General features: G+C 40.3%; 1 protein-coding gene across 1 annotated transcript in view; it reads right to left on the bottom strand.

Annotated features, from left to right (window-relative positions):
* The window catches only part of Efhb (EF-hand domain family member B), an 87,560-nt gene that overhangs the window by 6,032 nt on the left and 68,652 nt on the right, over nucleotides 1-12,876 (bottom strand). Inside the window, exon 11 of the mRNA XM_057751359.1 lies at nucleotides 2,590-2,797. Within this exon, the coding sequence (XP_057607342.1) occupies nucleotides 2,590-2,797 (208 nt within the window). The remainder of the gene's footprint in view (nucleotides 1-2,589; nucleotides 2,798-12,876) is intronic.

The raw sequence follows: 12,876 nt of genomic DNA, 5'->3' as shown, positions 1-12,876 counted from the left end.
CTCTCTTCACTAGAGCTGGGCCTTCTACTTAGCTTGAATTATGCAGCTTCCCCCAGACTGAGTCCTAAAGGGGGAACTGAGACATTCACACATGAGCCAAGGAGATGGCTCAGTGGATAAAGGTACTTGACCATAAGCTTGACAATCGATCTCTGAGTAAGCCTGAGTTCAATCTCTGGGTCCCACATGTAAAGAGACAACTGTTCCATACTGTCCTCTGACCTGTGGCACACATGTGAAGCACATACACACTACATATGTTGTTTTTATAACTATGTTTTCTGCCTGATATGTATGTATATCAGGTGTGGGACTGGTGCTGCTAGAGATCAGAACAGGACATCAGCTCCCCTGGAACTGGAGCTCCTAATGGTTGTGAGTCACCATGTGGGTGCTGGGATTAGAACCTGGGTCCTCTACACGGGCAACAATTTGTTCTATACCACCGAGTCATCTCTCCACCCCCCAGTATAAAAAAGTTAAAAGATAGTCCCACATATTCTTGGACTGGGAGGGCAGAGCATGCCCCATCCAGAGAAGGGATAAGAACATACTGTGAGCTAGGGGCCCACATCTCTTAACAACTTCCTACAAGTTAGTGTACAAAGAAAAACCCAGTACTGTGAATGACAAGCGGGAGCACGCGCAGTTAGTATGCATCAGGCGCTGGGCCCAGCCCAACTGCCAAAAGGTGAAACAGTGAAGTAGAACTGAGCCTGCTGACTGACTTGTCAGTCACTTCAGAAAGCCAAGACACCACTGGAGGGCACTGTAGTGCTTCCACGGCCACAGAAGATCGCTCCGGAAATCCACACAAGGGTTACAAAGGAGCTCTAAGGGACAGCTCTAGGGATCTAACGTTTTGGGAGGCATGCCTTGAAAGTTCCAGAGGCTCTCCCCCCTCCCCCCCCCTGCCATCCCCGTGCCTCCCCCTCCCCCGCCGCGCACACACATACACACACCTCTAAAAGCAGAAAACTACATCGTTTGGCCAGCCAGGACAGGCTTCAAAGCTACACAGAGAAACTCTGTCTCAAAAAAAAAAAAAGAAAAGAAAAAAAAGAAGAGGAAGAAGAGGAAAGGAAGGGGAGGGGAGGGAAGGAGCTGAGTTCACCTCCCAGCAACCACATGGTGGCTCACAATCATCTGTAATGAAATCTGGCACCCTCTTCTGATAAATAAATAAATAAATCTTAAAAAACAAAAAGGCAAATCTCATTGCTGCCCTTCCCCTCAGCCACACATTTCCATCTTCCTGAGTGTTCTCACATTCTTTCCTTTCCTTCCATACACATCCCCCACATGAACAAACACATGTGCACACTGTCCTAGTTCCCTTCTTGTGGCTGTGACAAATTGGCAGAAGTCAGAGCCTGAATTGAAGCAGGAACAGAATCAGAAACTATGGAGGAACATTGTTTACTGGTTTTTCTTGCTCATGCTCAGCTACCTTTTTTTAAGATTTACTTATTATTTTTATCTACGTGATTCTGTGTGAGGCTTCATTAGTTTATGTGCACCACATACATGCAGGTGCCTGTGGACGCCAGAGGGCAGTGAGTCCCCTGGAACTAAAGTTACATGCAGTTGAGAGTCACCTGATGTGGATGCTGGAACTGAACCTCAATTGGCTGGGAACTGCCCCTCTGCAAGCACTAAATACTCCTAACCACTGAACCATCTCTCCAGTATGGAGGCCCAAAAATGTGAGCCTATTTCCACCTTGTCTGATGGTCAGAGTTTGGAGGTTGCTTAAAATAGTTGACAAGCATAGCTGTACATCGCAATTCAGGACATGATTACTTGGTTCTTTTGACATTAAGATGGCTCATACAGGTTGATCCATTTCATCCTGACAGATGGTCAGGATATGCAAACATATTTCTGCTCCTTCTTTTGTATTATGAGGTTACCTGGGGAGTGGTTGCCTTCAGGATACTTAGTCTAGGGTAGCTTCACTGCCTAAACAACAGAATGCTAATGATTTGGTGCCTCAAGTGTTAAAGCAATTAATTGTTCAAGTTGTCCTTTGTATTATGTTAAAGAAGTCTTTTGTTGCCTTCTTCCCCTTTTGTATTGGGGTATAAAAGTATATGGAAAATTAAACACAGATGGATTTCAGAATTCATGGGAATGCACTCCTGGTACTTTCTAGCTTTTCTGTTTTTATTATTTTCACGTGTCTTTGTATTCTTTAATAATATTTCTAAATCCTTCTGCCCCTACCCTGGTAAGATGTATTTTTGTGAAGGCCAGTCCCCAACACGTCAGCCCCTCAGATAGTTTTCTTATACAGCCCAGATCCACCTACCTAGGGAGGGTACTACCTACAGAGACTGAGTCCTCCCCTCATTGGACTGAGTTCTTCTCTTCATGGACTGGGCCCTCTTACATGAATCATCAACTAAGACAGTCTCTCACAGAATCCCTCATTTAAGAATCATTTAAGAATCCCTCAAATGATGCTGAGCTATGACCAACTGACTGATGAAGCTAACTAGGACACACAATATTAAAGTTGGTTGAGATCCTAAAAACTACAAAAACATAAAACTCTACTTAAGAATTCAGCAAGTTTTCAAGCCATACCTTTAATAATGACCCTCTTCTCATACTCTGTGAGAGGTACTTTGTCTTTCCAGTTAAGGAAATTGGCAAATTCCAGATAGTTAATCAGGCCATCCTGATCCACATCACAGTAATCAAACAGCTGGTCCAGGAGCACCTTGTCTAGATGCAGGTTTGCCTGGTCACAAGCTTCATACAGTTCTTCTCTGTCGATCATCCCATCTCCTTTCTGTCAACCAGTAAGCAAAGGAGAGTAATATGAGTGTGGTCTCTGATTTAAAAAAAAAAAATGGCTCTAGCACACACACTCAGCAAATTCCAACCTCCACTAAGAGGAATCAAATATTATATATGTAAAGCAAGAGTTATCCTCATTGACTCAATCTGATAGACACACTTCGCAATTTATGATCCTAGTATAAGCAGAGTATAATTCAGAACCCTTTTGTTATTGGTCCTGATGATTGATTCCAGGCCCTTGCACACACTTAACACATATGTGCTATGCTCACAATCCCACTTATTTTAATCACATTTTTCTTTTCTTTTCTTCCTCTTATTTTGTAGGGACATAGCCCCACCCATTGGGGGCGTGTTCGCCTCGGGCTAATGTTTACGGATAAATCTGCCGGGCGTGAGCCCAGCAGCCCCTTTTTCTTTTGCTCCGCTTTTCCAGTGCTCCGCAGGAACCTGTGGTCCTGTAAGTCTATTTCTTTATTAAAGCTGTATATATCTATATAATCTGTCTACATTCATTTGCGCCGCCACATTTGGCGTCCCAACGTCGGGCTATTTTGCCCCCGACCGGGCACAGGGGGGGCGCAAGCACCACCTTTCCCGGCTAGTTGCCTGAGCTCAGGAAGGCGATTTACAGCGCGCTCCCTGCTCGCTTTCCCTTCCCCCACTCCAGGCCACTACAGTCACAGAGCAGCGACCCCCCACAGAGCAGTTAATAGCTCCCTGCTTCTTCCAAACCCTCACTGCCTGATTTAAGGGAAGCACCTGCCGTTTTGAAGCAAAAGCCGCCAACCCCTTCCCTTAACAGGCAGTACAATAATTTTTGTTTTGAGTTAATTGTTTCAGACCGGCTCTGGCTTAGACCACGTGGACTCAGGTGCATTTCTTTAGCCACCACTGGCAGGAAAACTTCATTACAGGTACATAATTTTCTTTTATAAATAAGAAAAATGTCTGAAAACATTACCATTCAAGACTTTAACAGCCTTTTCAGTTGTACCATGTGGGAGATTTTACAAGAAGTGTCTGTCAGCCCACAGATATGGATCTTTCTGGGATTTGTAGTTTTCCTTGGTACTGTATGGTTTGATAATAGAAATATGATAAAGTCTTTACGAGACGAGGTTGAACGCTTAAAAACAATTGAGAATGACAACAATCTTCTCAAAAATCAGTTTGAAGTTCTCCAGGCAGAGAACAGATCTTTGTTTAACACAACTCGACAAACTGAAAAAAATTTAGAAGAGGTACAGGCTGATGTTAAGGAGAAATTCATTACTATGGAAGAGGGAACAGCTGATTTGGATCGTAAGCTTCAGTCCCTTTCTGAAACATTAACGGCTGATATTATGGAGAAATTCATTACTGTGGAAGAAGGAACAGCTGATTTGGATCGTAAGCTTCAGTCCCTTTCAGTAGGAACAGAAACATTAACTGAGAGAATCAAAACTGCTGAATGTGACAATCGGATTTTGTCTAAAGCTTATGACAGATTGACAGAAAGATTATCTATACAAGAAGGCACGGTATATGCTATAAAAATTATGTCCAAAGATGAGACATTATCTCTAATGGACAAACTTCATACTTTAGAATCCTCAATGAAGGCTTTAGAACATAATTCTGGACAGGAGATTCAGACATTAAAGAAGGCAATGGTGAATAGAATTGAAAAGATTGAGGAATTTCTAAATTCTGAGGAAGAAGAGCAAGAGGTAGAAAGGCATATTTTAACTAAATCTGTGGGTAAATCCCTCCGGGACAATTCCCACAAAGCTCTACCTACAGTTCTACCTGCCTTTCCAGTTGTAACAACTGAGAAAGTAGTTGGTTCCAGAAACCCTAGGGTCATCAAGGAAGATACATGGGAACCTGTCCGTATGAATGATCTCAAAGAAATTAAACAGGCTGTAATGACTTTTGGAATGAATGCCTCTTTTGTTAAAGAGATGCTAAGATCTTGGGCCACGACGAATAAGGTCACGCCCAATGACTGGTTTCAACTGAGCTCTGCTGTCCTTGAGAGTGGAACGCAATTGAAATGGAAATGCTTATTCAGGCAAGAGGCTAGACTTTTAGAACAGCAAGAAAGAGCAAAGGGAATTGAGATTTCCATAGATCAAATTTTGGGAGAGGGGCTATTTTCTGAGCCTCAGGAACAAGCTAATTTGGATGAAAACACACTCTCTGTGTGTACTACAGCAGCCTTAAGGGCTTGGGACAGGGTGCAAGACCCAGGACAGAGGATGGAATCATTTGTCAGAGTTAAACAGGGTCAAAGAGAACCCTTTAGTGACTTTTTACAAAGAATAACTAAAGTTGTACAAATAGGGATATCTGACCCAGAAGCAAGACGTATAATGATTGAGACTTTGGCTTATGAAAATGCAAATGTGGAATGCAAAAGGATTTTGGGACCTTTAAAGCTCAGATCAGCGCCATTAGAAGAATGGGTCTTGCATACACTAGATGTTGATACATTTGACTATGGCACTGAAGCATGGGTAGAAGAAGCAATTTCCAATGGTAAAAGGAGACATCAGAATACCAAATGTTTTAATTGTGGCAAAATGGGTCATATGAAAAGGAATTGTAGACAACGGATTTTCAGAAATAATAATAATACATCTTCTAGAAATAACAGAAATAGGAGGACTCAGCCTTCAGGTTTATGTAGAAGATGTGGAAAGGGCAGACACTGGATGAATGAGTGCAGGTCTACAAGAGATAGACAAGGCAACCTGATACAGACGGGAAACGTGAGAGGGGGGGCCTCACAGGCCCCCATGGCAAACATGGTTCAGTCATTTCCAGTTACTACAGGGAACGTGACTCGTCAGGACAATTAGAAAGCCCCATGCCTACTGTTACAAGCAATAATGATCAGAAAGATGAGTTCCGTGTGTTTTGGCAAACTTCTATAAATGACCAAAGACCAAAGCTGAGAGTGTGTGTAAATGGCATTTTTATTACTGGCCTGCTGGACACAGGTGCGGATGTAAGTATCATTACCCCAGAATCTTGGCATCCATATTGGCCTCTTCAGAATGTAAATGTTCAGCTCCTGGGAATTGGAACCCTATCTCGAGTAAGGCAGAGCATGATATGGGTTGAATGTATAGGACTAGAGGGACAAATAGGAAAATTAAGGCCATATGTAGCCAATATTGCAATGAATTTATGGGGTCGTGACCTATTACAACAATGGAATACCCAAATTAACATCCCTGCTACTTCTAGAGCTTATATTTCTGGGGATAATATTAAAAGATATTACAAACGGAGAAAACCGGCCATTCGGGCTGTACAAGAACAAGCAATTGATGTCCCTTCAGAGATACCAACAGCCTTGCCTTTAAAATGGTTGACTGAGAAACCAATATGGACAAAGCAATGGCCTTTAGCTGAGGAAAAGTTACAGGCTTTAGAACTGTTGGTACAAGAGCAATTAGATGCTGGACATATAGAAGAATCTACCAGCCCTTGGAATTCTCCTGTATTTGTGGTTAAGAAAAAATCAGGTAAATGGAGAATGGTGACAGATCTCAGGACTATCAACAAGGTTATTCAACCTATGGGCCCTCTGCAATCTGGAATTCCTTTGCCCTCTTTATTGCCAAAAGGATGGCCTCTCATAGTTATTGATTTAAAGGATTGTTTTTTCACTATACCTTTACAAAAAGAAGATAGAGAAAAATTTGCCTTCACAGTGCCTACTTATAATAATTCTCAACCTTTGAGGAGGTACCACTGGGCCGTCCTCCCCCAGGGTATGTTAAATAGCCCCTCCCTGTGCCAATATTTTGTGAATCAACCATTGCAAATAATACACAAGAAATTTCCCAAATCGATAGTATATCATTACATGGACGACATTTTGTTATCCGATTCAAACATGGATACCTTGAACAGACTGTTTGAAGAAATAAAAATACTTTTACCAAAATGGGGATTGCAAATTGCTCCTGAAAAGATTCAGAAGGGAGATTCTGTTAATTATTTAGGTTATAAAATAGGTTTACAAAAAATTAAGACACAAAAGGCACAAATTCGGAGAGATCGCCTACGGACTCTTAATGACTTTCAAAGACTATTAGGGGACATTTCCAGTCTACGGCCAGCTATTGGGATAACACCTGATCTAATAATTCATTTGAACAAAACCTTGGATGGTGACAAAGATTTAAACAGTCCCAGAGAATTAACAGCTGAAGCAGAAAAGGAACTGACGATGATTGAGGAAAAATTACAACAGGCACATGTGGATAGGGTAAATCCAGAGCTCGACTGTATTCTCGTCATACTACCATCAAAAATTTCCCCTACAGGAATTTTAATGCAGAGAGATGATATTATCTTGGAATGGATCTTTTTACCACATAAACCAAGTAAGAAACTGAAAACTTATGTAGAAAAAGTCTCTGAGTTAATTATAAAAGGCAAGTTGAGACTTCGTCAACTAGCAGGCATAGACCCAGCAGAAATTATAGTGCCTTTCACTGCTGATGAACTAAAGAAATTATGGGAAGATAATGAACCATGGCAAAGAGCTTGTGCTAATTTCTTGGGAGACATTAATAACAACTATCCAAAAAGCAAGAGGCTTAACTTCATAAAGAGAACTTCTTGGATCCTTCCTCGAATCGTCCATGATACTCCAATAACTGGAGCCCGTACGTTCTATACTGATGCCAATAAATCAGGGAAGGCAGGTTACAAATCAGAAGACTTGGGTAAGGTGGAACAAAGTCCTTATGATTCTGTCCAGAAGGCAGAATTATATGCCATTCTTATGGTGCTAAGGGATTTTAAAGAACCTATTAATATAGTTACTGATTCACAATATGCAGAAAGAGTTATTTTACATATTAAAACTGCTGAATTTATACCTGATGATACAGAACTAACCTCTTTGTTTATCCAGGTGCAAGATTTGATTAGGAACAGGCTTTGCCCTATGTACATAACACACATCCGATCCCATACGGGTCTGCCAGGTCCTCTGCACAAGGTAATGCAGAAATTGATCAATTATTGATTGGTAGTGTGCTACAAGCCTCTGAATTTCATAAAAAACATCATGTTAATAGCAAAGGTTTGAAGAAGAGTTTTCTATTACATGGCAACAAGCTAGGGAGATTGTAAAGAAATGCCCTACTTGCTCTTTCTATAACCAAACGCCACTGCCTGCAGGGGCTAATCCAAAGGGCACCCAAAGGAATGAAATCTGGCAGATGGATGTGTTCCACTTTGCAGAATTTGGCAAATTAAAATATGTTCATCACACCATTGACACGTATTCAGGCTTTCAGTGGGCAACGGCTTTAAGTTCAGAAAAAGCTGATTCAGTTATCACTCATTTATTAGAAGTCATGGCTATCATGGGTACACCTACACAAATAAAGACAGATAATGGTCCTGCTTATGTCTCTAGGAAAATGAAACGGTTTTTTGATTATTACAATATCAAGCATGTTACAGGTATACCATACAATCCTACAGGTCAAGCAGTCATAGAAAGATCAAATCGAACTATAAAGGATATGTTGAACAAACAGAAAGGGGTGGAAAACACCCCCAGAAATAGGTTACATAATGCTTTGTTAACCTTGAATTTCCTCAACGCTAATGAGAAGGGAACATCGGCTGCAGAAAGACATTGGATAATGGAAAAGTCTACTGAACTAAATCAACCAGTTTATTTCAAGGATGTGCTGACCTCACAATGGAAGCCAGGAGATGTGCTGCGTTGGGGAAGGGGATTTGCCCTTGTCTCCACAGGTGAGGAAAAATTGTGGATTCCATCAAAATTGATAAAGGTTCGTTTTGATGAAGAGAAGCCAGTTGGGAAAGAGAAATAACAATTCAATCACATGGATGGCAATCATACTGATGGTAAGTAATACAAATAGGTTGGGGGCAGGGTTCTCTTCTTATCTCCACAGGAAAATACCCATCTTCAAAGAATTTAAGGTACCCCTAATATTTAATTACTGATGGAGGGACTTGTTCTGTAAGTATTAATTTATATATATATATATATATATATATATATATATATATGTCTTAAACTTTCTTTGCTTTTCCTCATATCTGTGTCTTTCTTTATATGTCAGTATATGTCCTTGTTGTTAATGTTTAAATTTCCCATAACAAGCAACAAATTTTCCTACAGTAATCTTTGAAGTTTCCAGGATGAAGATGGGGCCCCACAACATCAACTCCATCTGGTTTTTATGACGTCATGATTTTTTTTTTAAAGCGCTAATATTAGACCTGTTTTTTGGTACCAACTACAAGAGACAATTCCGAATGGTGCACATTTTTGACAACACTCTGGTCGGACCTTCTCAAAACGCTCTGAGACTAGTTACAATTTTCTTAGGTCAAAGGTTAATTTGGAAATTTTACCATCATTTGCTTTCACAGGACCCCCTAAGAAGAACGTCGCCCCCATGTCAGCTAGAAGCAATCTTAGAGGACGGCATCCCCTCTCCCAACAGAGTTTGCCCTCAGGGTTGGGGACATCTTTTAATGGTTGGTTTAGGGTTGAGGGGATGGGGTGATATTTTTTTTTGGAAAAAAAAAAAAAGAAGAAGAAGAAGAGGAAGAAGAAGGGGGTAACTGGTTTTTTGGGATGATTGGTATTTGTGAATTACTGTTTATAGAAAATTGTACTGGTACTGTTTCTTGTATATTGATATGTTGAATATTGAATATGAGTGTTCCTACCTCTATTTTTGTATGAGTATGCTTATAACTTTGTCTATATTGTATTGATACATCTACCATATTACATTGTACATTTCTACCTCTGATACTATGACATTGTTTACAGTTGAAGATCATTGTCTTCATATATTGCACAGTTGTTTATTCTTTTAGTCTTCAAAGTTAGATAGGTATTGAGAATTATATGTTTGTCATATTTATTTTTAAGTTTATCAGGTCTTTTAGTTACATAGAGATTATATTTAGTATAGATAGTATGATCTTCAGCCTCTTCGAAGAGCTGTAGAAAATGGCCTTTAATCTAACCTAAAATTTCTATGCCAAAGAGACACAATTACTCCTGGCAACACCACTCTACTCCCGAGAGAACGTTGAGCACCAAAGACACTCCACTGGGAGCTTGTCTTCTTGGCAGAACTGGCCTTTGGGTTAAGAAAAGCCCATACCTCAACTTCTGACAAAGATACAGAATATCCCTAAGTGGATGAAACAGGATTGTCTTATCTTGCCAAGACAGGGTAGGATAGTCCTAAGAAAGTTCCTTGCCTTTAATAATGGTATGCCAGTTATGTTAGGCCTTAGCCAAAGTTGGTTGACTCAACATTGCAAACGAGACTTTGGGTGATTGCCCAGGTAGTCAGTTGTCTCTGTCAATTGTTGCACATTTTGGATATCTCTCGATTGTTAAGTAATATTTATTCCCTTCTCAGATCTTTGACGGAGTTGAAGATTATATAATTGTAGTTACTCTCTATGTTATTTAGACTCCTGGAGATAGAATGTTTAGCAAAAGTTTTGTTCTCAATATTGTTTGTTATATTTATTATTTGTTATTATTGTATATAGTTGTATTTGGTTTGGTTCTATCTTATTTAGACAAAAGGGGGAGATGTAGGGACATAGCCCCACCCATTGGGGGCGTGTTCGCCTCGGGCTAATGTTTACAGATAAATCTGCCGGGCGTGAGCCCAGCAGCCCCTTTTTCTTTTGCTCCGCTTTTCCAGTGCTCCGCGGGAACCTGTGGTCCTGTAAGTCTATTTCCTTATTAAAGCTGTATATATCTATATAATCTGTCTACATTTGCGCCGCCACATTATTTACTTATTTATCTTAGTATTTTATTGTTGTTTTGAGGCAAGGTCTCATGTAACCTAGGCCAACTTTACAATCAACTATGTAGCTGAGAATGGCCATGAATTCTGGTCCTCATATCTCTGCTTCCCAAGTGCTGGAATGACAGGCTTGCTCTCACACACCCTGCTTAATCACATCCTTTAAACCAAACTGTGTGCCCTGGAATGTAGCTGTCATAATCATAAAACAGGCTTGGCATTTCACTTGAGCAATGTTTTTGCATGTCTGACAGCTCATTACAATTTTTCATGCTGACAGAGTTAACACCTTCTATTTTCTCACCAGGGCCATAAATTGTCCTCTACTTCATTGCTTACCAACTGGGACAATAGAGATGACATTACAAAGCAAAGAGTAGGGAGGCCTAGTTTTGTTTGATATTACTCCCGCTAACAAAGGAGAGAAGCTACCAACCCCTCAAGTCTACCCTCATTGTAACATTGTTAAGATTCATTCTTCCAGAGAGGGAAAAACCCTTAGTCTCCTTACATGTAATAGTTAAAGGCATAAATGACTACACTACATGTTACTGGAGGGAAATTGATGACAGAGTAAAGAGAAATTTGACTGGTTCCCTTGGGAGAAGAGGGGGCAGAGTAGATAGTTCTTGTTAAGGAAGAAAGTCCACAGCTAGGACATCTTAACCACTCAGTCCGTCATGCATTCCTTCAAGCCAACCTTAAATGCACTTAGAGATGATGCTAAGGAGCTAAGGATTTCATTTTGTGCTCCACCCCTGTGGGAGGTAGCTTTGGGCAGTGAATTCTGGGTGCTACAGGTAGGAATATAGCTCTATACCGAGCACTGAAAAAAATTAAATTAAAGAGAAAAAAGAATATATGAATGTGTTAGCTCATTAGAGAGATTTAGGGAAAGAATTTGCAAGAGAAACTACTTATGACTGAATCATTGAGCATGACTGGGGCTATAGCTGCTCAAAGTTGAATTCAGTGCCATTGAAGATAAATCCCTGCAAAAATGGCCCAATGAGAGAGACCAAGTGAATTCTAAATAAATTACTGTGGCCCTGGAGAAGTTCTCTATGCCTCCTGTTGTTAACACATATTACCTTGACAATGGAGTTATAAATGGCCTAGATTAATGTAAACTCCTTTATAAATATCTGTATGGTAAACCCAAGCCAAGCAAACCATGAACCTGCTATCCTGTCAGGAAAGCAATGTAGTAGCTACTGATGGAATCAAAGAGTTCACAAAGCTGTCAATATTGACAGCTTTGTTGCCTAATACAAGGCTTGTAGCCACTGAAAGCACGGGCATTTTATTTTCATTAAACTCATGTTACTCAAAGCTCAAGGAAATGTTGGGGCTACAGTGATCATAAAAATTTGCTTTATGATTTATAGGGACAATGATAGACAATAATGAAAAGCTCCAGTTGTAACACTTAGTCCTGCCAAACTCTTAGCTGTCCTTCTATTCCAGTGCTGTGTACTGTGCATGTTTAACTGCTGGCTCTCAGGTAGGTGGAGAACAAGGAAATCCTGATTCCATTTTTTAGGGTGAGAGTTGTTCAGGTCTTGGTTTTTTGAGACAGAGCCTCACCCAGGCTTGTGTCTATCATCAATCTTCCTGGCCCTGGCTCTTTTCTTTCGTTGGGAACATTTTGTAGCTGCCAATATGATACCCTTTAGCTTGCAAACGTGATGGTATGCTCTCTCAAGCCTGCTTATGCTCAAGTGCCATAATGCTGTCACTCAAATTTATGGTTACATTTTTAGGCTCTAAGTAAGTTAATGTCTACAAACATCCAGAACAATGCTGAATGGGACAATATGCACTCAATGAATGATACTTATAAGCAAGAATATTCATTTAAGAAATCAAAGTTTGTTTGCTGTCTTGATTATTTTTCTATGAAACTGAATCAGAGCATTCAATAGTTTTGGATTCCACTGCACTAGATCCACATTGTCCTGGCTTCTCAGTAAAACATTACTTAAGGATGCCAAACACTACACTGTACAGATTAAAAGTTGATGGTTTAAAAGATGCATCATCATTAAATAATGCTCAGGGATGTGATGTCATCATAAGGAGCCTGCCTAGTGGCTTACTTAGATAACCAGCAGCTATTAAGATCGTATTTCTTATAACTGCATTCAAAATGAACTTTTAAAGAGCAAAGGCAGATGTCCTAGCTAGGGTTTCTACTGCTGTGATGAAACACCATGACACAAGAAAG

The sequence above is a fragment of the Chionomys nivalis genome, chromosome 19 (assembly GCF_950005125.1).
Source record: "Chionomys nivalis chromosome 19, mChiNiv1.1, whole genome shotgun sequence".
NCBI lineage: Eukaryota > Metazoa > Chordata > Mammalia > Rodentia > Cricetidae > Chionomys > Chionomys nivalis.
This window is presented reverse-complemented; position numbering and strand designations above follow the sequence as displayed.